Source organism: Bos indicus, chromosome X (assembly GCF_029378745.1).
Source record: "Bos indicus isolate NIAB-ARS_2022 breed Sahiwal x Tharparkar chromosome X, NIAB-ARS_B.indTharparkar_mat_pri_1.0, whole genome shotgun sequence".
NCBI classification, from domain to species: domain Eukaryota; kingdom Metazoa; phylum Chordata; class Mammalia; order Artiodactyla; family Bovidae; genus Bos; species Bos indicus.
Window position 1 is genome coordinate 107,339,176 of NC_091789.1, and position 22,348 is coordinate 107,361,523.

General features: G+C 41.9%; 1 protein-coding gene across 2 annotated transcripts in view; it reads left to right on the top strand.

Annotated features, from left to right (window-relative positions):
- The window catches only part of EFHC2 (EF-hand domain containing 2), a 237,858-nt gene extending 217,069 nt beyond the window's left edge, over positions 1-20,789 (top strand). For both annotated transcript variants that reach the window (XM_070785415.1, XM_070785416.1), the window contains one exon: positions 20,472-20,789. In XM_070785415.1, coding sequence (XP_070641516.1) covers positions 20,472-20,570 — 99 coding nt within the window. In that variant the 3' untranslated portion in view covers positions 20,571-20,789. The remainder of the gene's footprint in view (positions 1-20,471) is intronic.
- Positions 20,790-22,348: the final 1,559 nt, after the last annotated feature.

Genomic DNA, 22,348 nt, shown 5'->3' on the forward strand with positions numbered 1-22,348 from the left:
TTCTGCCTTTTCATTTAATGTTACAGTATTCTGTTTTGGATAGAATGCATTTGTCCCATTGGGACTTTGCTCCAACCCCGTCTACCCTGCTCTGAGTCCTAGGCAGCTGATCTTTGTAAGCTTCATCAGTGAGTCCCCTAGCCCTCTGGCCTCCAGTTGGGGGAGCCATTGGGATGCACCAGCAGGAGAGTGGAGGGTGGGAAGAGAAAAAAGTCATCTCCCTCCCTGACTGCCTCCTCCTCCAAGGTCCACAGCACCTGTCTGGAGTTTCTCTCGATGTAGCTGCAACCACTCTCACGTGCCCCTTGAGCCTCAAGTGGTGGTAATGGCTCCTTGAGGGTCTGGAGGATCCCTTGTTGGTTTTCCTGAACACTTCCCACAACTTTGTAAATAGTCATTTTATTAAGCTTTTCTCAATTTGCACAGTCCACATATATCCTCTATTTCTTTTGTGATCCTGAGTGATACACATACTTATTTTTGCTAGTTAGCAACTACCTTTGTTGTTTTTCTCCTCACTTTCTCCTTCTCTCCTTTTCTATTCCACCCAATCCATCACCCAAATGTTTACCTATGCTTTGAGGTTTCATCATTTTAATGCACAGAAATATAATTGTACCACATGCATTTTATCTGCTGTGTATTTTTCTTAATTGTACACCATGGGACATTTCTCTAGTTTAATATGTGTAGACTTCCCTGGTGGCTCAGATGGTAAAGCATCTGCCTACAATGTGGGAGACCTGGGTTCAATCCCTGGGTTGGGAAGATCCCCTGGAGAAGGAAATGGCAACCCACTCCAGTACTCTTGCCTGGAAAATCCTATGGACAGAGGAGCTTGGTAGGCTACCGTCCACAGGGTCACAAAGAGTCGGACATGACCGAGGAACTTCACTCACATCACTAAGCCATTGTTTAATACTGTAGTATGAGTATGGAATAATTTATTCATCCATTTCTCTATCACTAGGCATTCACGTTATTTTTACATTTTTGCCTCTGAAAATATGTGGTATCTTATTGCTTTAATTTTTATTTTCCTGATGATTATTGAGTTTGAATGAAATTTAATTGCCTTTTGGTACTACAACCTACAGTAAGAAAGACATTTTTCCATAGCAACCCAGCATGCACATATACAATAGAACAAACGTTTCATGAAACAATATTATTCTAACTACATGCAATGATGTATGATCTTTCTTTTCTTTCCTCCCTATTTCCTTTCTTTCTCCCCACCTTCTTTCTTTCTTTTGAATATAGTCCATTACCCATTAAATTGATTTAAGGACCTGCAAAAGGATCACCACCTGCATTGGAAGGAGAGTCAGTGTGCAAAGGCCAAAAATCTACTTTCCCTTTAGCCACCCCTCCCCCATTTCATCTTTTACCTACTCTATCTGCTGGGATAGTTATTGAGCAGTGGGCCTCAGGTTCTTTAGAGAGAGCGTGTGAAACAGAAGGTCTGGAATCATAGGAAGCTGAACTCAAATCCTTAGCTCTAAGATTGACTAACTGGGTCACTTCATGTAAGTGAGTCAACCTTTCAAGTTTCCCCATCTCAAAAATGGAGGTAAAAGTAGTGCTTATGTCAGTACACATGAGACAGTTACCACAATACCTACCCCAAGTAACGGCTTACACGGTGGTTGTTACTATTGTTTCTAAAATGGCAATGTCTTAAGTCTTGAAGTCAGGGGGCTGGGCCCTGAGCTGTCAAGTTCGAAAGCTAAGATCAGTGATTCTATCCTTAAAGGTAAGAGTTAGAACAGCTACAGAACAGGCATGTAGCATCAGAAAGGGCCTGTGCTTCAGCAGTAAGTAGACTCTTCCAGTTGTTAACTCATTTATGGTGAGAAGAACTTTACTCTTAGAGTCTCTTATCATCCCAGAGGAACAAGCCTGGAAACAGTTCAGTCTTCAGGAGACATTTGGAAGGGGCCGTTCTTTTTCAGCCAGTTTAGAAATAAAAGGAAGAACATAGATATAAAATGGCACCTGACCGATTTACCCTTTAGTGAGAATTTAACTAAACTGCAGAGTCTGAAGCACTCTGGTACTCCTAAGCTTGTTATCATTTCATTAAAGAGGATATTCGATAGCCTGGGAATGTTACCAGTGAGTCTGTAATCTATATGAAAAGATGTACTGTGAATGGGTTGCCCATAATATTGCATAGTTCAGACAGCAGAATGAGCCATGAAAAGTGTAGTATCAAAAAAGAAAAAAAGAAAAGTGTAGTATCTCCTGAACCATACAAGTGTACATAAATGTTAATATCTAATAATGCCCTGAGACACAATGGGTCAGAGCTATGTCACAGGTTGGCTTCTCCAGGAAGCAGATGGAGTTTAATGTGCAGGATGTTTATTTGGAAATGTCCTTGGTATCAATACCTATGGGAGGGAGAGGGGGGACATTGGAGTGCACAGAGGGAGAATTGAGCTTTGATGCAGATCCAAAGGCAGCCTTTGCTGGTCCACAGGGAACTCTGGAGCTAGAATGGCTTCTCAGAGCCATCCTGAGTTAGTTAGGCCAAAATGACCTGGACTTTATCCCTGTGCATTGGTTTAGAAAGGGTAAGTGAAGTTCAGTCACTCAGTCGTGTCTGACTCTTTGCAACCCCATGGACTGCAGCACACCCTGTCTATCACCAACTCCCAGAGCTTGCTCAAACTCATGTCCATCGAGCCACTGATGCCATCCAACCATCTCATTCTCTGTCATCCGCTTCTCCTCCTGCCGCCTTCAATCTTTCCTAGCATCAGGGTCTTTTCCAATGAGTCAAAAATGAGTTAGAAATTAGTTAGAAAGGGTAGAGTTGCTCTTTGCAGTCAGGACAGCTCTGTAGCTGAAGCAATCCCCGAAGGGTCTTCTAGAGGCTGGACCACCAAGTCCTTACTCAAGAGCATTCTAGATGGATCATGTCTTGGCAGCCAACCACTCTTGATTATTCTTGGTATGAACTGGGGCCCTGGCCTGTGGCACAGTCTTCTCCATGCTCCTGATCTTCTGTTACTCTCTGAGCTTTCACACATGGCAGGGAACTGACATGCTAGAAGATGCCATGGTTATGGAAGAGGAAGTGGTTATGCTTGAGGAGTTGGACCAGATGTGTAGGTCTGTGGGGCCCACTCAGGCAAAGAAAGCCTCTCACTTAGAGCTTTGGGGATTGCCAATACTTAGAGAGTCTGCTGTAGCCAAAACACTGAATGTGGGACTTTAGGACAAGATCCACCAGGTTGTGAAAGTGACCCAGCCTTGATTGTGATGTGACAGATTAAAATTCTGTTGAGAACAAGGAATGGCAGGCTGAGCTCCTGTGTGGAAGTGTGGCCCTGGTGGAGGCCAGCAGTGGGGCAGCTGCATGCTTCCCCCAGTGTATGAGCTGGACGAGTCAGCTCTGGCTGAAGTTCCAGAGGTATCATGAACACCTCTCTAGAAGTTACTGGCACCAGCCACCACTCGAAACCTGGGTGGGTAACTATACTCTTGGGCTGATCACTGTACACTTAGCAGGGTGTCTTCCCTGAAATGGGGATCTTACTGAGAAATGAAAAGAGACTGTGAAGCTGATGAAAGCTAGGCAGGTCCCAGTACTAGATTCAGTACCAGTTCTGTTTGCATCAGCATGAACGGATAGGGTGGGTGGTAGGGGTGGGGATTTGGGACACCTTCCCAAGTTTGATTAACTGCAGTGAATGGGAGCAGTGAGGGACCAAAAAAAGAGGAACAGGACCATGAGCTTTAGCCAACCAGAAGCTGAGTAGGGGAGTGGTCTGCTACACAAGACTAGGGGTTAGAGGGGCAGCATATCAGGGAGCTCTAGCAGGGAGGCTCCCCAGAACAGGGAGCACAGTGCTGGGGAATCCAGGGGTTAGGACTGTTGAGCAACCAGAGGGGGCCCGTCAGCAGGCTTGAACGAAAACCTTCAGCCCTGGCCAGGGGAAAGAGCAGGCTAAGTCCCTATACCACTGAGGTTCTAGCTCGAGACTCACAGCTCTCATAGAGGAGTCGGGGTATGGATTTAATACAGGGGCTATTGACAGAGGAGTGTGTAAGGTCAAGGGAACCAATTTGGGCAGTGAAGTGCTCAGGGCCTAGCTGGAGTGGGAAGCCTTTACCCTCCCTAGGTCTGGAGAAGCAGGGAGGGACTGGTCTTATTGGAGCCCAGTAGAAGTGCTGTAGCAGTGGCAGCAGGTAGGGAGAGAGCAGGGAGAGAGGAAGTAGAATCCATACCCCTATCTCTCACTGCTTCCCATTGGCTGGACCCACCCGGAAGGTAGAGAACAAGGAAGCTCAAGAAGTGGTGTAATCTGTAGAGGTCAGCCTCCTAGGGCAGAGAGCTTGGTGTGAAGGGCAGAAGATGGGTCTTGGGGGACAAATGGAGAAAGAGCCAGCACAGTCTGTTACCAGAGTAAAGACTTGTGCTCTGGTGAGCAAATGTCACAGCCGATGTTTAAGGCCAAGTCGAGACTAACAGCTCCTGAAGCTTGGTCTGCTGGATGTCAGGACTGGTTCCTCTGACTCCAGTAGGACTCACCTATGTGTGATCCTCACATAGCGTCAGCTGATAGAACTGGGGACCAACAACAAAAAAGCAGAATTCTCAGAGAGGACCGTGGTAAGTAGCTAGCCCAGCTTTGATTTGGTGAGAACTTTCCCTGTGTGGATGGGTGGAAACTTATTGTCACCCACCAGGGCTGCTGAGTGTGGCCTGTAGCCTGGATTCTCAGGAGCTGCCTTAGCTGGGCCTCTGCCTGGCCCCACCTCAGCCATTGGAGTAATTTAATTCTCACTCCATTGTGTGACTATCTATGGTCTCAGCATGTTGCCTAGAGCTGTCACGGCCTAGAGACCCCAGTTCCATTCTATTGTGCTTGCTCACAGATGGTAACTGTAAAACTGGCAAAAGAGGTCCCACTGTTTAGAGCCTGCCTGGTTAATCTCAGAAGTCATGTTTTAAAAAATAACGCTAAATCGGATCTCATATAAACTTTATAATTCACACTGTGTGACTGGCATCTTATCTTTGGACATTTCTGAGAAAAATTGGATGTGGCTTCTTTTTATGAGCACTGGCATTGCAGAAACATTAGCAATTGGCTCTGAAGTTTTCTATTGTCACGACAGGATGATATATAGCCTTGGTATTGTAGAATAAGGAACAGTTGGGTACACCTTGGTATCTATCTTTGGACACCCGACTTGAAGATCTTTTGGTATTTAGAGGGTGGAATACCCTGTGGCATTTTATTTTCCCAACCGTATTGTGGCAATAAGTATCATTACCAATTTATAAATAGGAAGCTAAGACTCAAAGGCATTCCTAAAGGTCTAGATTATGTAGTCAAGGGCTAGTGCCAACTCTTTAAGCAAAGTTATGTCTAATATTTCAGGTTGAATTTAACAGTTGAAATAAAAGATTATTAACCTTTCTCATTGATCTTACCTGGTGTTGCAGATGGTAAAGAATCCGCCTGCAATGCAGGAGACCCAGGTTCAATCCCTGGGTCGGGAAGATCCCCTGGAGAAGGGAACAGATACCCACTCCAGTATTCTTGCCCGGAGAATTCCCATGGACAGAAGAGAAGAGCTTGGTGGGTGCAGTCCATGGGGTCACAAAGAGTCAGACATGATTGAGCAGCTAACACTTTCAGTCATTCTCATTAGATTTGAAAAATACCTGGTAAACACATACTGATTACCGTAACACAAAGCAATGACCTAGTAGGGAACAATACTGCCAGAATCCACTGTCATTTAAAAGGTTTGGTGATGTCTACTTGAATTGTATAAATAAGCTTATCACTAAAACTAAAAAAATTCGTGTCTCCTTGAAAACTTTACTTGCCCTGTAATGCAATTTCAAGGAAAGGTTTTCTTGTTTAAAAGTAACAACTTTTAGCTATACTCACACAGCTAAAAACTCTACTGGAGCTTGGTGTAGGGCAAAGAAATGCAGTTGTGAAATATTGGCATTATAGTAAAGACAGAAATGGCTAGAAACATAAACAGGTCTCCTGGTTTTATATATGAGATTTTCCTTATGTCATCAGAATGCTCTTGATTATCTTAGCAAGTATTTGCAAAATTTCTTCCTCAAATTAATTTCAATTTAATTTACTGAAATTTAATTGTTTTTATGATTTCTGTCAGCTTAATTTGATTATTTCCGAGGTCATGTCAACCTAGTAGAAGAAAGAAAATCCAAGAAAGCAGCAATTTCAGTTCATACAGCACTGGATTTTTCTACAAATTCATAGATAAAAAGCATCCTTTTTTTTTTTTTTTATTGAGCGAAGGGGGAGTAATAGAGTGAAATCACTAACATGACTCTAGCAGCCTTACATTTGGGAGGAATAAAAATAACCTTGTTTCAGTGAAGCGTGGAATTTAATTGGCTCCTGATCTTTTTCCCGTATGCATCTGGTGGCCAGTACTACAGTAGAAAATTTTAAGCTAGAAGGAGACATAATCCAATTAAATTTCCTTTTAAAAATGTCAAAGCAAATAAATCCAGGGCCTATGAGCTCACACACAGCTTTGCTGTTCTCACTGGGCAGCTGCTGTTTACTGGGTTTCTATCCAGTGCCATCTTTGCTTCCCATTTCAAGGATATGTGGTTTTACAGATTGGCAGCTATGTTTTTTTTTTTCACCATTGATGAACAAGTAATTTATTGCCAACTTCTCTGACATCTTAAGTAGCTCCAGTGACAGCCAGATTGAAAGATGTCATGGGGCCCTCTTGCAGACAATGATTTCCAGCCATTTTAAAGTCATGATTTTGTATTACTGTTGAATTTCACTCTGCATCTCGTAGTTCTTCCTTCTTCCAGAAAATGCTATGTGGCACATACTGTTTACGCTCCAGATTACACTGAATTTTGCTTTGAGATTTAGGTACTGTCTCTAGAGTTATCTGGCAGTCACACTGGAGACTCTGGATCCATCCACAGTTTGTCAAGAAGTTGCTTTGTTCCAAGCTGTTCCGGGACTTTCATAGACATTCTATTAATTTTGATAAATACAAAATTGCATACTATCTTTGTTTGACTTCCTCTGGAAGCTGACTCAGAGACAACAGCATGTAAATAGTTTTTTGGACAAAGTGAAGGGAATGCTAGTAAGGGAGCGGGGAAGTGAGAAATGGAAGAGCAGAAATATAAGGCATATTATCAAACCAGTAAAAATGGGAATGACTGGGACTTAATGTCTGTGGGAAACACAGGGATCCAGTAACCTGATATGTACATCAGGGTTATCCCCTCCATCAACTCCTGTCAGTCATCGTTTGACAGCTGCTGCTGAAGTGGGGGGAAATAATGAATTCCCAGGCACTTGTGGCACATCACGTGTGCATGCAAGTCACTGCAATCCTGTCCAACTCTTTGTGACCCCATGGACTGTAGCCTGCCAGGCTCCTCTATCCATGGGATTCTTTAGGCAAGAATACTGGAGTGGGTTGCTGTACCCTCCCTCCAGGGGATCTTCCCAACCCAGGGATCAAACCCACATCTCTTGTGTCTCCTGCATTGACAAGAGGGTTCTTTACCACTAGCGCCACCTGGGAAGTCCCCGTGGCATGTCACAGGGACAACCAAAGCAGGCCCCAGAGGCCAAAGGGGAGCTCTCGGGCAGAGGAAGGCAGGTGCTGATGGTTGGAGGTTAGGTTGGTGTGCACCAAAGTTGAAAGGGGGAGAGGAACAGGAGGGATAATGGCAGAACATCTGATACATACAGGTATTTAAGATTCTGATCCTGCACCTTTAGGGAGGCTGTTTTACAGAAACACAAGCAGGCTTATCCTCATCCAGAATAGGAGGGATTGACTGCTGCAGATGAACTGTCCTGTTGTAAAATCACCATGCAGTTATTTCCACTTAAAACTTGTGTGGTGCTGGGAAACAATATAATCTGAAGTTTTCTTCGAATTTTATAGCGTGGGATGAATAGAAGGTCAGTGAGGACAAAGAATATTTTTAACTCACTGCCCAGTCATAAATATTATGTAATGATTGGAACATTTGCAGATTTATTAGAACAATTAGGCAATGGTAGTGAGGGGATTTCTCATGTTACCAAGTGAAAGAAAATGAAGTCGCTCAGTCATGTCTGACTCTTTGCGACCCCATGGACTGTATAGCCTACCAGGCTCCTCCATCCATGGGATTTTCCAAGAGTACTGGAGTGGGTTACCATGTTACCAAAGACCTCTAAAAGTGATTGGCCACGTGATTCCTTTCAGTTCAGTTCAGCTGCTCAGTCGTGTCCAACTCTTTGTGACCCCATGGACTGCAGCACACCAGGCTTCCCTGTCCATCATGACTCCCAGAGCTTACTCAACCCCTGTCCCTAGAGTCGGTGATGTCATCCAACCATCTCATCCTCTGTCATTCCCATCTCCTCCTGCCTTCAATCTTTCCCAGCATCAGGGTCTTTTCCAATGAGTCAGTTCTTCGCATCAAGTGGCCAAAGTATTGGCATTTCAGCTTGAACATTAGTCCCTTTGGTGAATATTCAGGACTGATTTCCTTTACAACTGACTGGTTGGATCTCCTTGCTGTCCAAGGGATTCTCAAGAGTCTTCTCCAACACCACAGTTCAAAAGCATCAATTCTTCATCGCTCAGCTTTGTTTATAGTCTAGCTCTCACATCCATACTGGCTACTGGAAAAACCATAGCTTTGACTACACAGACTTTTGTTGGCAAAGTAATATCTTTGCTTTTTAATATACTGTCTAGGTTGGTCATAGCTTTTCTTCCAAGGAGCAAGCGTCTTTTAATTTCATGGCTGTACTCACCATCTGCAGTGATTTTGGATCCCCAGAAATAAAGTCTGTCACTGTTTCCACTGTTTCCCCATCTATTTGCCATGAAGTGATGGGACCGGATGCCATGATCTTACTTTTCTGAATGTTGAGTTTTAAGCCAACTTTTTCACTCCCCTCTTTCACTTTCATCAAGAGGCTCTTTAGTTCTTCTTAGCTTTCTGCCATAAGGATGGTGTCATCTGCATATCTGAGGTTATTGATATTTTTCCCGGCAATCTTGACTCTAGCTTGTGCTTCATTCAGCCTGGCACTTCAAAAGATGTACTCTGCATATGCAGGTCAAGAAGCAGCAGTTAGAACTGGACATGGAACAACAGACTGGTTCCAAATCAGGAAAGGAGTACATCAAGGCTGTATATTGTCACCCTGCTTATTTAACTTATATGCAGAGTGATTCCTTTAGGTGGACCCAATTACAGACAAAATTATGAAGAAGATACCTTTGCCCTCTACTTTATTAATGCCCCATTCCCCTGAATTTCTTAAATCTTATGTCCTGCTTCCTTCATCTTTTGGATCCTAACTTGATTACTGTTAGTCCATTTAAACTAGTACTGTGAACATCTGTCTGAAATTGGGGGTTAGTTGCAATTCTGGTACCAATTCCAATGTGTGTTTTCCCCCATAGCAAGCAGTTCTTAGCAACAGCTGAGTCTCCTACAGGTCAGCTCAATTCTAATTGGAGATAGTATCAGATCCCACAGGCTAAGGGCTCAGTCCTACAGGACTACCTCTCTTCCTTCAGATGTCATTCACAAGTCCAAGTTGTCACCTGTGCTTCCGAACAAAGGCCTGTGGATTGGAGGTTCCCATGTCCTCCTCCTTAAGTGAAGTCGCTCAGTTGTGTCCGACTCTGCAATTCCATGGGTGTAGCCTACCAGGCTTCTCCATCAATGGGATTTCCCAGGCAAGAATACTGGAGTGGGTTGCCATTTCTTTCTCCAGGGAATCTTCCCAACCCAGGGATCGAACCCAGGTCTCCTGCATTGTAGACAGATGCTTTACCATCTGAGCCATACTTGACTCATTGTCCTCCTCCTTGGGTTTGAGTAATTTGCTTGAGCTGCTCACATAACTCAGAAAAAACAACTTACTTACTAGATAACCTCATGTACGGATGTGAGTTGGACTGTGAAGAAAGCTGAGTGCTGAAGAATTGATGCTTTGAACTGTGGTGTTGGAGAAGACTCTTGAGAGTCCCTTGGACTGCAAGGAGGTCCAACCAGTCCATCCTAAAGGAGATCAGTCCTGGGTGTTCATTGGAAGGACTGATGCTAAAGCTGAAACTCCAATATTTTGGCCAGCTCATGCGAAGAGTTGACTCATTGGAAAAGACCCTGATGCTGGGAGGGATTGGTGGCAGGAGAAGGGGACGACAGAGGATGAGATGGCTGGATGGCATCACCGACTCAATGGACATGAGTTTGAGTAGACTCCAGGAGTTGGTGATGGACAGGGAGGCCTGGTGTGCTGTGATTCATGGGGTCACAAAGAGTCAGACACGACTGAGTGACTGAACTGAACTGAACTAATATTCTTCAAAAATCCCTTTTAAGAAAATTACAACATTTTCCAACATATGGTAAAATCAGGGATCTGTTGATTGGTTAACTCTCTCCTTCATGCAGGGTACAAAGAAGAGCCTGGTAGATGAAAGAATAGGTATTTAAAAATCAGACTGACTTCAGCTCCAGCCTCAATACTTTGGGAGTTTGCATAAGTGATTTAAAGACTCTGGATGTCAGATTCCTTTCCTGTAATTTGGTATACTATTAATATCCACTGGGAATTATGCTGGGATACACTGACTCGATGGACGTGAGTCTCAGTGAACTCCGGGAGTTGGTGATGGACAGGGAGGCCTGGCGTGCTGCGATTCATGGGGTCGCAAAGAGTCAGACACGACTGAGCGACTGATCTGATCTGATCTGATAGTGTCTAGACCAGCACTGTCCAGTAGCATTTTCTGTAATGATGGAAATGCTCTGTATTTGCATTGTCCAATATAGTGGCCACCAGACTAGTGCAAAATATGGCTAATGTGAATGTGGAACTAGGCTTTTTATTTCAATTAATTAATTTTTTAATATGGCAAATAGTTGGGAAAATAATGGAAACAGACTTTATTTTCTTGGGTTCGAAAATCACTACAGATGGTGACTTGCAGCCATGAAATTAAAAGATGCTTGCTCCTTAGAAGAAAAGCTATGACCAACCTATTCAGCATATTAAAAAGCAGAGATATTACTTTGCCAACAAAGGTCTCTCTAGTCAAAGTTATGGTTTTTCCAGTAGTCATGTATGAATGTGAGAGCTGGACCATACAGAAAGCTGAGTGCCTAAGAATTGATGCTTTTGAACTGTGATGTTGGAGAAGACTCTTGAGAGTTCCTTGGACTGCAAGGAGATCCAACCAGTCCATCCTAAAGGAAATCAGTCCTGAATATTCATTGGAAGGACTGATACTGAAGTTCAGGCTCCAGTACTTTGGCCACCTGATGCAAATAACTGACTCATTGGAAAAGACCCTGATGCTGGAAAAGATTGAAGGCGGGAGGAGAAGGGGACGACAGAGGATGAAATGGTCAGATGGCATCACCGACTTGATGGACATGAGTTTGAGTAGGCTCCCAGAGTTGATGATGGACAGGAAAGCCTGACGTGCTGCAATCCATGGGGTCGCAAAGAGTCAGACACGACTGAGCAGCTGAACTGAACTGAACTGAACTGAACCTGTTTATTATGAAAGGATATAAATCAGGAATGGCTTCCCGGGTAGCTCAGTGGTAAAGAATATGCCTGCAATGCAGGAGACTCGGGTTCAATCCCTGGGTTGGGAAGATCCCCTGGAGAAGTAAATGGCAACCCACTCCAGTGTTCCTGCCTGGGAAATCCTGTGGACAGAGGAGCCTGGTGGGCTACAGTCCATAGGGTCTCAAACAGTTGGACACAACTGAAGCAACTAAACATCATAAGTCAGGAACAGGTAGATGGAGGAAACAGGCATGAAGCACAGTGTGGGGCAAGGGCCCAGAGTTTCCATTCAACTCTGGGCTCAACTACTCTCCCCACACCTCTACATGTTCACCAACCTGGAAACTCTCCAAACCCTGTACATTTGGTGTTTTATGGAGGTTTCATTAAAAAGGCATGATTGAGTAAATCATTGGCTGTTGGTGAATGAAGTCACTTTTCAGCCCCTTGCCCCCGCCCTAGAGGTATGGGGTGGGGAGTGGAGGTGGGGCACTGAAAGTTCCAACTTTCTAATCATGTGGCTGGCTCCTTTGGCAACCAGCCCCCATCATTAAGGTGCTTTTCAAAAATGTCACATTAACATAAGAAACGAGACCCTATGACTGTCATCACTTAGGACATTCCAAGAGTTTTAAGCTAGTGGAGGTGATAGAATTCCAGTTGAGCTATTTCAAATCCTAAAAGATGATGCTGTTAAAGTGCTGCACTCAATATACTAGGAAATTTGGAAAACTCAGCAGTGGCTTCAGGACTGGAAAAAGTCAGTTTTCATTCCAGTCCCAAAGAAAGGCCGTGCCAAAGAATGTTCAAACTACCGCACAACTGCACTCATCTCACACACTTGCAAAGTAATGCTCAAAATCCTCCAAGCCAGCCTTCAGTAGTATGTGAACTGTGAACTTCCAGATGTTCAAGCTGGTTTTAGAAAAGGCAGAGGAACCAGAGATCAAATTGCCAACATCCGTTGGATCATCGAAAAAACAAAAGAGTTCCAGAAAAACATCTACTTCTGCTTTATTGACTGTGCCAAAGCCTTTGACTGTGTGGATCACAACAAACTGTGGGAAATTCTTAAAGAGGTAAGAACACCAGACCACATCACCTGCCTCCTGAGAAATCTGTATGCAGGTCAAGAAGCAACAGTTAGAACTGGACATGGAACAACAGACTGGTTCCAAATTGGGAAAGGAGTACATCAAGGCTGTATATCATCACCTTGCTTATTTAACTTATATGCAGAGTACAGCATGAGAATGCTGGGCTGGATGAAGCACAAGCTGGAATCAAGATTGTTGGGAGAAATATCAATAACCTCAGATATGCAGATGACACCACGCTTATGGCAGAAAGCTAAGAAGAACTAAAGAGCCTCTTGATGAAAGTGAAAGAGGAGAGTGAAAAAGTTGGCTTAAAACTCAACATTCAGAAAAATAAGATCATGGCATCTGGTCCCATCACTTCATGGCAAATAGATGGGGAAACAGTGGAAACAGTGATAGACTTTATTTTCTTGGGCTCCAGAATCCCTGCAGATGGTGACTGCAGCCATGAAATTAAAACTCTTGCTCCTTGGAAGAAAAGTTATGACCAACCTAGACAGCATATTAAAAAGCAGAGACATTACTTTGCCAACGAAAGTCCATCTAGTCAAAGCTATGCTCTTTCCAGTAGTCATGTATGGATGTGAGAGTTGGACTATAAAGAAAGCTGAGTGCTGAAGAATTGATGCTTTTGAACTGTGGTGTTGGAGAAGACTCTTGAGAGTCCCTTGAACTGCAAGGAGATCCAACCATTCCATCCTAAAGGAAATCAGTGAATATTCATTGGAAGGACCGATTCTGAAGCTGAAATGCCAATACTTTGGCCACTTGATGTGAAGAACGGACTCATTTAAAAAGACCGTGATGCTGGGAATGATTGAAGGCCGGAGGAGAAGGGCATGACAGAGGATGAGATGGTTGGATGGCATCACTGACTTGGTGGACATGAGTTTGAATAAGCTCCGTGAGTTGGTGATAGACAGGGAGGCCTGGTGTGCTGCAATCCATGGGGTCGCAAAGATTTGGACAAGACTGAGTGACTGAACTGAAGAGTTTTAAGAGCTCTGTGCCAGAAATGGGGACAAAGCCAAATATACATTTCTTACTATAAATCACCAGATCATATTGCCAATGTATAAATATTAGGTTCCTCAGGCACTACAAACTCAGATATTTAGGCAGAAAACATCATTTCCATCTAGAACCTGGAGAAAAGTGACAAAGGGAAATAAACTTGAGGGAAGTGGTATTGATTTTAGAGAAGGGGCATAGCGGAGCTGGAGCTGTCAGGAAAGCATTGTGTGAGCCACAGGATTTAAAGTGGTCAGAATTAAAAGAAATGGACTATTGTTGTTGGGGGTGGGAAATCATTTCCTCCCACCCTTCTAGGTTCTTTTGGCTGGTTTAATAGTTAAAATGAGTTTAAGATGGATTAACAGGAGAAAGAAAAATTGCTTATATATGGGGAATCCATATATAAGAGATTCCAAAGACAGGTAAAATGAGTTATAGATGTCATTCTTGACTAAAGGACCGAGGAGAAGGGGTTAGGGGTCTGGGACTGCAAAAGGAAAGGGAAGGAAGCAATTCCCAGGAAGATGAAAAGAGCAAATGTTTGGTAAAGAAATCTTTTCTGGGCCATGCAGAAACAATGGAACACAGAAATTTGAATAAGCAGACTTTGCTCAGTTCCTCCCTGTCTACTTCACATGTAGTTATCTACTCTCTTGGAACAAACCCTTTATCTAAATTCTTTTAGGCAGTTAAGGGGGAGGTAAAAGCTCTTCCTGAGTCTTTTGTTTCTTAAAAATAATCAACTTAAAATAATCCTCATGCCAGAGAGGCACATTTTGGGGTGGCAGATTTTGCTCCCATACATTATTTTTTCATCTTAAATTGTCCTTAACTTCAAATCTCAGGGCATTTTCCTTGAGTTTCGTTTATCCAGGTTTGGCTTTTTGCTAATAAATTTCTCATCTCCAAACTCTTGAGTTATCATTATTCCAATACAAGTTCTTCTCTTTCTTTTTCTCTTGTTGTTAGGATTTAAATCATGATTTTTTGCTCAAAAATCAAACAAAAATTAAACCAAACAGTTCAAAAATTTTGCTGCCAAATAAAGAATGAAGATCTTCTAATACTGACCTGTTTCATGAGAGAAGATAATTTCATTGTAATGTTATATGTTATATAATGTGTTTCTTTTTTGTATTGAAAACTTCTGTTTAAAAAAAAACCTATCAGGAAATAGTGATTGTGAATGTACATATTTGTACAATGTTCTTCTATAACATGGTAAAATTAAGAAATACAGTCAGCTCTCCATATCCACAGATTCACCCAACCATGGATCAACAGTATTTCCGAAAAAAAGATCTGGAGAATTCCAAATAGCAAAGCTTAAATCTGCCACACACCAACTATTTGCATAGTGTTTACATTGTATTTACAGCTATTTCCATGACATTTACATAGTATTAGGTATTTTAAGTAATCTAGAGATGATTTAAAATAAACAGGAGGATATGCATAGATTATATGTGAATACTCCACCATTTTATGTAAGGGACGTGAGCATCCTTAGATTTTAGTATCTGCAGGAGATCCTAGAGCCAAGATACTGAGGAACTACTGTATTACTTAAGAGTGAAAATTGCTTAAAGTCTTATAATGAAATTTTTGAGGACATGTTGAATAGTTGAATTGAATGACTTGATCTTAGCCTTCATTGATTAAAAAGATATATATACACATACACACATATAAAATACACACACATTTTGTATATGCACATTCAGACACACAGTGATTTACTACTTTAGGGCATAGGAAAGACATTTCTTGAAGTTCCATGTAGTATGAATTACACAGAACACACCCTAGGAGTTGATTTAGCCATCATCCATCTGAATAGTCATTTCCTTCTTTACACAGCTGGTTGGGTAGTCTGGGCTCAACCTACAGCATCCAACAGGAGGCATCCTTGAAAGAGAAGTATAGTGTCCCTTCAAGAATCACAGCTTTTTCTACTTAATTATTCTTGTTGAAAATGATGGGACTAAATGTAGCCATGTAGGATGAGAGCCAGCTGCTTCTGAACAGGCCCGCTCCTTCCCTGGGATTTGGGGGATAGCCCAGCAGATAAGCAGAGCTCTGGAGCCCTCAGACTGGGGTTACGGTCCAGACTCCTCCACTTACTGGCAGTTTGACTTTAGACAAGCTACTTAACCCTTCTCTTGCCTCAGTTTCCTTTTCTGTAGGTGAGTATCATAATAATACCTACTTCTTAGGGTTTTCTGCTGTTGTTCAGTTCAGTTCAGTTCAGTTCAGTCACTCAGTCATGTCCAACTCTGCAACACCATGGACTGCAGCATGCCAAGCTTTCCTGTCTGTCACAAACTCCCAGAGTTTACTCAGACTCATGTCCATTGAGTCAGTGATGCCATCCAACCATCTCATCCTCTGTTGTCCCCTTCTCCTCCCGCCTTCAATCATTCCCAGCATCACTGTCTTTTTAAATGAGTCCGTTCTTCACATCAAGTGGCCAAAGTATTGGCATTTCAGTTTCAGCATCAGTCCTTCCAATGAATATTCAGGACTGATTTCCTTTAGGATGGAATGGTTGGATCTCCTTGCAGTTCAAGGGACTCTCAAGAGTCTTCTCCAACACCACAGTTCAAAAGCATCAATTCTTCAGCACTCAGCTTTCTTTATAGTCCAACTCTCACATCCATACGTGACTACTGGAAAGAGCATAGCTTTGACTAGATGGACTTTCGTTGGCAAAGTAATGTCTCTGCTTTTTAATATGCTGTCTAGGTTGGTCATAACTTTTCTTCCAAGGAGCAAAAGTTTTAATTTCATGGCTGCAGTCACCATCTGCAGGGATTTTGGAGCCCAAGAAAATAAAGTCTGTCACTGTTTCCACTGTTTCCCCATCTATTTGCCATGAAGTGATGGGACCAGATGCCATGATCTTATTTTTCTGAATGTTGAGTTTTAAGCCAACTTTTTCACTCTCCTCTTTCACTTTCATCAAGAGGCTCTTTAGTTCTTTTTAGCTTTCTGCCATAAGGATAGTGTCATCTGCGTATCTGAGGTTATTGATATTTCTCCCAACAATCTTGATTCCAGCTTGTGCTTCATCCAGCCCAGCATTTTCATGCTGTACTCTGCATATAAGTTAAATAAGCAAGGTGATGATATACAGCCTTGACGTACTCCTTTCCTGATTTGGAACCAGTCTGTTGTCCATCTCCAGTTCTAACTGTTGCTTCTTGACCTGCATACAGATTTCTCAGGAGGCAGGTGATGTGGTCTGGTGTTCTTACCTCTTTAAGAATTTCCCACAGTTTGTTGTGATCCACACAGTCAAAGGCTTTGGCATAGTCAATAAAGCAGAAGTAGATGTTTTTCTGGAACTCTTTTGTTTTTTCGATGATCCAACGGATGTTGGCAATTTGATTTCTGGTGCCTTTTCTAAATTCAGGTGTTGACTTAAAATCAGATAGATTGCTGGATACTTCTCCAGCGAAGATGAATTTATTTGCAATCATCAGAGAATTGCCATGGGGCCCCAAAGAGTCAGACACGACTTGGCGATTAAACAACAACAGGAAGAGAAGTGCATTTTGGGGGTCTGCAGCCATGGTAAGCCATGTACAAGTTCCTTCATGGGAAGGGAAGGAGAACACTTGAGAGGAAAAGGAAATTGGAAAAGTGGTAGCAAACAAAGGGTCCATGTCTTTTCATTGGCTGTGTCCTTACCAGCAAAGAAGAGGAGTTGCTCCTTTTCTCTTGTGTTCTGCTTATAATGAAGGGCATGGAGGCTTCCCCTTCTGGTCTCCTGACTCTATTTAACTGAAGTTTCTGTTTATTAATTTTTTAAGCTGCAGCAATTAAATAGCTCAGTATATCACTTAAAAGAATACCTGTCATATAGTGAATAACCAGTAAATTTATAATCATTGTCATCATCAATCATCTCTTAAACTAAGAATTTATGCTTCAGTTAGAGATGCCAGTTCCTGATGCTCTTTGGATTTTGATTCTACATCATCATTATTAATTATCACACTTTTACATGTAACCCGTGTTTCAGTGACTTCCACTTCTGTGCCCATTTCTGGAGTTTAGGTCTGTGCTATACAGAACCCTGTTTCCAGATATTTACCAGAATCTTTACCTTGCTGTCTTAGGGGTACCTCAAATTAAAATGTCCCAAACTGAGCTTAGTTTCTCCCCATGATCATTATTTCCCAGTTAAAAATGTTTAAAACTTATCTTCTTTGTGCTTTTTCATTTTCTTTACCATGTTGCCCCCCCCCCCCCACCACCACATCACTCAATTCTTGTCTACCCAAAACCTCAGAATGTGAACTTATTTGGAAATGGGATCTTTGCAGATACAATTAAAACACCTACTAAAAGTTAAAATGAGCTCATACTGGATTAGAGTGGCCCCTAAATCCAGTAATTGTTGTCATAAGAAGGCTATGTGATGACAGAGACACACACAGACACACGGAGAACAAGATAGAGGCAGAGAATGGAGTGATGTATCTACAAGCCAAGGAACTCAAGGGATAGCCATCAACTCCCAGAAGCTAGGAGAGGGGCATGGGACAGTCTCCCTTAGAGTGTCCAGGAAGAACCAGCCCTGACAGCACCTGGGTTTTGGACATCTGGTCTCTTCACGGTGACAGAATGCATTTTGTGGCTTTAAGCCTCTCAGTTTGTGGTAATTTGGTACAGAAGCCCTAGGAAACTAATACAGACATCATCAGCTGTTACCAAATTTAGAAGTCTTAGAACCATCCTTATCTGTATTAGTTTATAAGATCACTGAGCATATTGAATTAGGGGGCCTAACCTACTCCAGGATGACTGCATCAAGCTAATTACATCTGCAATTCTGAAATATCAGAGGGTTAGGACTCCAACATGTCTTTTTTGAGGGGACACAATTCAACCTATAACTTGACCTCTTTCTTTTATCACCACTTCCCATCAATCACCTTCCAGGTATTGTATGTTCTACTGCGGCAGAGTCTTTCAGATTTAGTTCTTATTCACCCCAGGCTCAGCTGCACTGGTTATGGCATAGTCATCTCTCCCTAGGATTATTGCAGTAACCTCCAAAGTGATTGTCCTCCTTCCTTTCATTCTTCATACATCCAGTGAGTTACCTAATAAACTTCTAATCCAGTTTCACTGAGATCCACCGTTGACTTTCCCTAGCCATAGCATAAAGCATAAACTAGCACAGAAGGCCTCAAGTTTGGCCCCGCCTTTTCCTTCCAACTGCCTCTCTTCTCGCTTTGTACTGTGTACCCCAGACCAACCAGGATACTCACCCTTTCTTGAAAATAGATTTTTTTTAGGTCTCCAGGCCTTTGCTTATACTATTCTCTATGCCTGGAATAGCCTTCATCACTTTAATCCCTTGCTTAACTGCTTGCTGCTCAAGACTTCCCTGGTGGCTCAATGGTAAAGAATCTGCCTGCAATGCAGGAGATGCCGGTCCTTGGATTGGGAAGATCCCCTGGAGATGTAAATGGCAACCCACTCCAGTATTCTTGCCTGGGAAATCCCATGGACAGAGAAGCCTGAAGGGCTACAGTCCATGGGGTCACAAAGAGCTGGACACAACTTAGTAGCTAAACAACACATCAACAAACTGTTCCTCATCCTATAAAGCCCAAGTGAAATATCACTTTCAGGTTGCTTCCACATCACATAGAATTATGGAGCCCTTACCTGTATTTCTGTGGTACCTTGTGACTCCAGATACTAATTTGGCACTAGGAAAGATTTAACAGCTCTTATATACAACGATTAACCTTGACAATAGAAAAAGAGGTAGATGTAGTTATGGAATCACCCCCCCCCCCGCCATTGATAATAATATTAATTAGCCATTGCAGCATAAATAAAAGTATGTGTATATAGATTTATATATACAAGATTTTTGAAATCTCCTTGACATGTTTATTATTACATAATTGCATTTTGTTACAAGCCACCTTAGCCAAATAATTCTTAAACCTCCTTAGAGTGAAGTTGTTTAACAAATATATATACACATATATGTATCACATAATATGTGTGTGTGTGTGTGTGTGTGTACACGCATGCACGCAGTCAGTCATGTCCAACTCTTTGCGAGTCCATGCACTGTAGCCCAGTAGGCTCCTCTGTCCTTGGAATTTTCCAGGCAAGAATACTGGAGTTGGTTGCCATTTCCTTCTCCGGGGGATCTTCCCCACCCACAGATGGAAGCCAGGTCTTCTGCATTGGCAAATGGATTATTTACCACCGAGCCACCTGGGAAGCCCGTGATGTATCGTGCATGCATGTGTGGGGGCTTTCTCCACCTGTGTGGTTCTGGGACCAGCAGCATCTTGGGCCATGTTCTTCTCATGGTGATGGCAGAGGTACAAAGGCCAAGCCAAACCATTCTAGCACATTAGGGCCTCTGTCTGTGGTATATCTGCTAGGATGACATAGGCCAAAGCCAGTCATGTGGCCAAATTCATGTCAAAGGGAAAAAGGACTCCTTAGGAAACAGGATGCCATAGGAGGTTTGGGAAATTCACATGGCAAAGAGCACAGTACATATAATTCTAATACAGGGAAGGACAAAGGATCGAGTATAAGAATGCAATCTATTGCAGAGTCCTGATGATCTGAAAGTCAATTAAATGTCTGCTTGGAAAATAAACTACTTAGCCAAGAGCTTATATAAATGACAAGGAACAAACAATTTGATGTTGCATTTATAAAACTGCGGTTTCAAATGTAGTTCTAATTATATCCTTCTTTGTGTTTTTTTTCCCAGAGATGTGAAGATGAGTGGCTTGGAATGCCATCACCTATTCCTGTGAAATACATTTACTATTTAAACCTTTTAAAGGATGTGTTTGGCGTAGATGAGTAGTAACCATGCAGTTTTGGTTAACTTTCTTTGATTTTCTAATTTCCTGCTTTAATTTTTGCCAAGTTTATTTCAGTAGATATAATTCCATTAAACAAAAGAGACAAGGTTCATATTGAATTAAAATCCATATTCCAAAATTAATCTCCTTTTGTCATTTCAGGTTTTCAGAACCTCATATTGCTGATGTACCTGCACTATTAAAAATGCCATTTAAAGAAACATTGAGCATTTTTATTATATGTGTGATTTATTAATACCAAGAATCTTACAGGAATTTTCTATCCAATGTAATTTGATTCATTACAGCACAAAAAGAAAATGTCTTTTGACAGCTATATAAGACAATATAAAATCAAATTATATCAGAACAATAAGTTGTGATTCTATTAAACATTTTTTGAAATCTTTTTGACAGACACTTATTACTTACATAATTAAACTTTGTAGCAACTCACCTTTTCAAAATAATCCTTAAACCTCTGTAGAGTGAAGGTATTTATTTTTTCTGAAATTAACAAAGCTACAAGAAGAAAAAAGACCCCTCCCCTACAACATACAAACACACACACACACACAATTTGAGAAAGTAAAATATATGCAGTTATTCTTTTTAAACTTACACAATTTAGGATATATTGTTGTTGTTTAGTCACTAAGTTGTATCTGACTCTTTAGCAACCCCACAGACTGGAGCCCACAAAGCTCTTCTATCCATGGGATTTCCCAGGCAAGAATACTGGAGTGGGTTGATGCATGTGTATGTAATTATAGTATGACCAAAACTGTATTATGTCTGAAGTATTTAAGGATGTGAATGTTGAGGACCCTGAGAGGTTTTTTTTGGTTCATTATGTACACATACATAACCACCCAGAAGTTTTAATATTCTAAGACTGTAACATGTTTCCCTTTTGTTTTTCTCTAGTTCTCTTTTTCTTCTAGGACTATACATTATGAGTCTCAGCAGAACTTTTGTCATGTAGTATACATTTGATTACACCTCATAATCACAGACCTCTTGGAATTCACTGTGAGAAGTTTGTCTCAATCTACCCCGTTCTTCAGTGTTGGGTGCTGAGTATCATAAAACCAGTTGCCTGGTGTTTTTAGAGATGATGGAAGCCTGTGGAGAAGGGTCTCTCACACTGACCCAGGGACTGCTCTGAGAGGAGGAAGAGGAACTGACGGCATCTCAAGGGCCCCTTCTATCTTCTTATTCTTTCACTCTACGTTTGCAGTGTTTTGCCTAGAAATGAGCTGGCTTCTTGACACTCAGATGTGCCACTTTGCTCAACAACAATGACTGCTTCATTTTTAAAATTTGAAGTTCATCAGTAAACCATTTCTATATATAAACCTAGGATAGTTCTCCATGTGCCATTGTTAAAATAGATCTCATAGGATTTTCCAATAAACTCGAATACTCAATTTATATACTAGAACCATTTACCCATAAAGTCTAATTTTGACTTCTTGATTTTTGTCCCAGGTTTTTTTTTTTTTTAAGACAGCTGACAGTGCCAAGCTATTTTGTCACTTTGAGATTTTCCATACCCCAGAGAGCAAGCTTTTAGAAGGATGACACTTTCCTGGAACTTTTCAGGCTGACACATTTGTCACTTACCTATTCAACTCTTCAGTCAGTTGTCTTTCCCTCAAGATTTTAAATGTGTAGATAATTTAGCCCTGGTACAGGCTTGTAATAAAGTTCATTTGAGAAGTGGGAGGAGAAAAGGGAAGGAAGCAAGCCAGTGATATGCTCCTGAGTTTGTAGGATG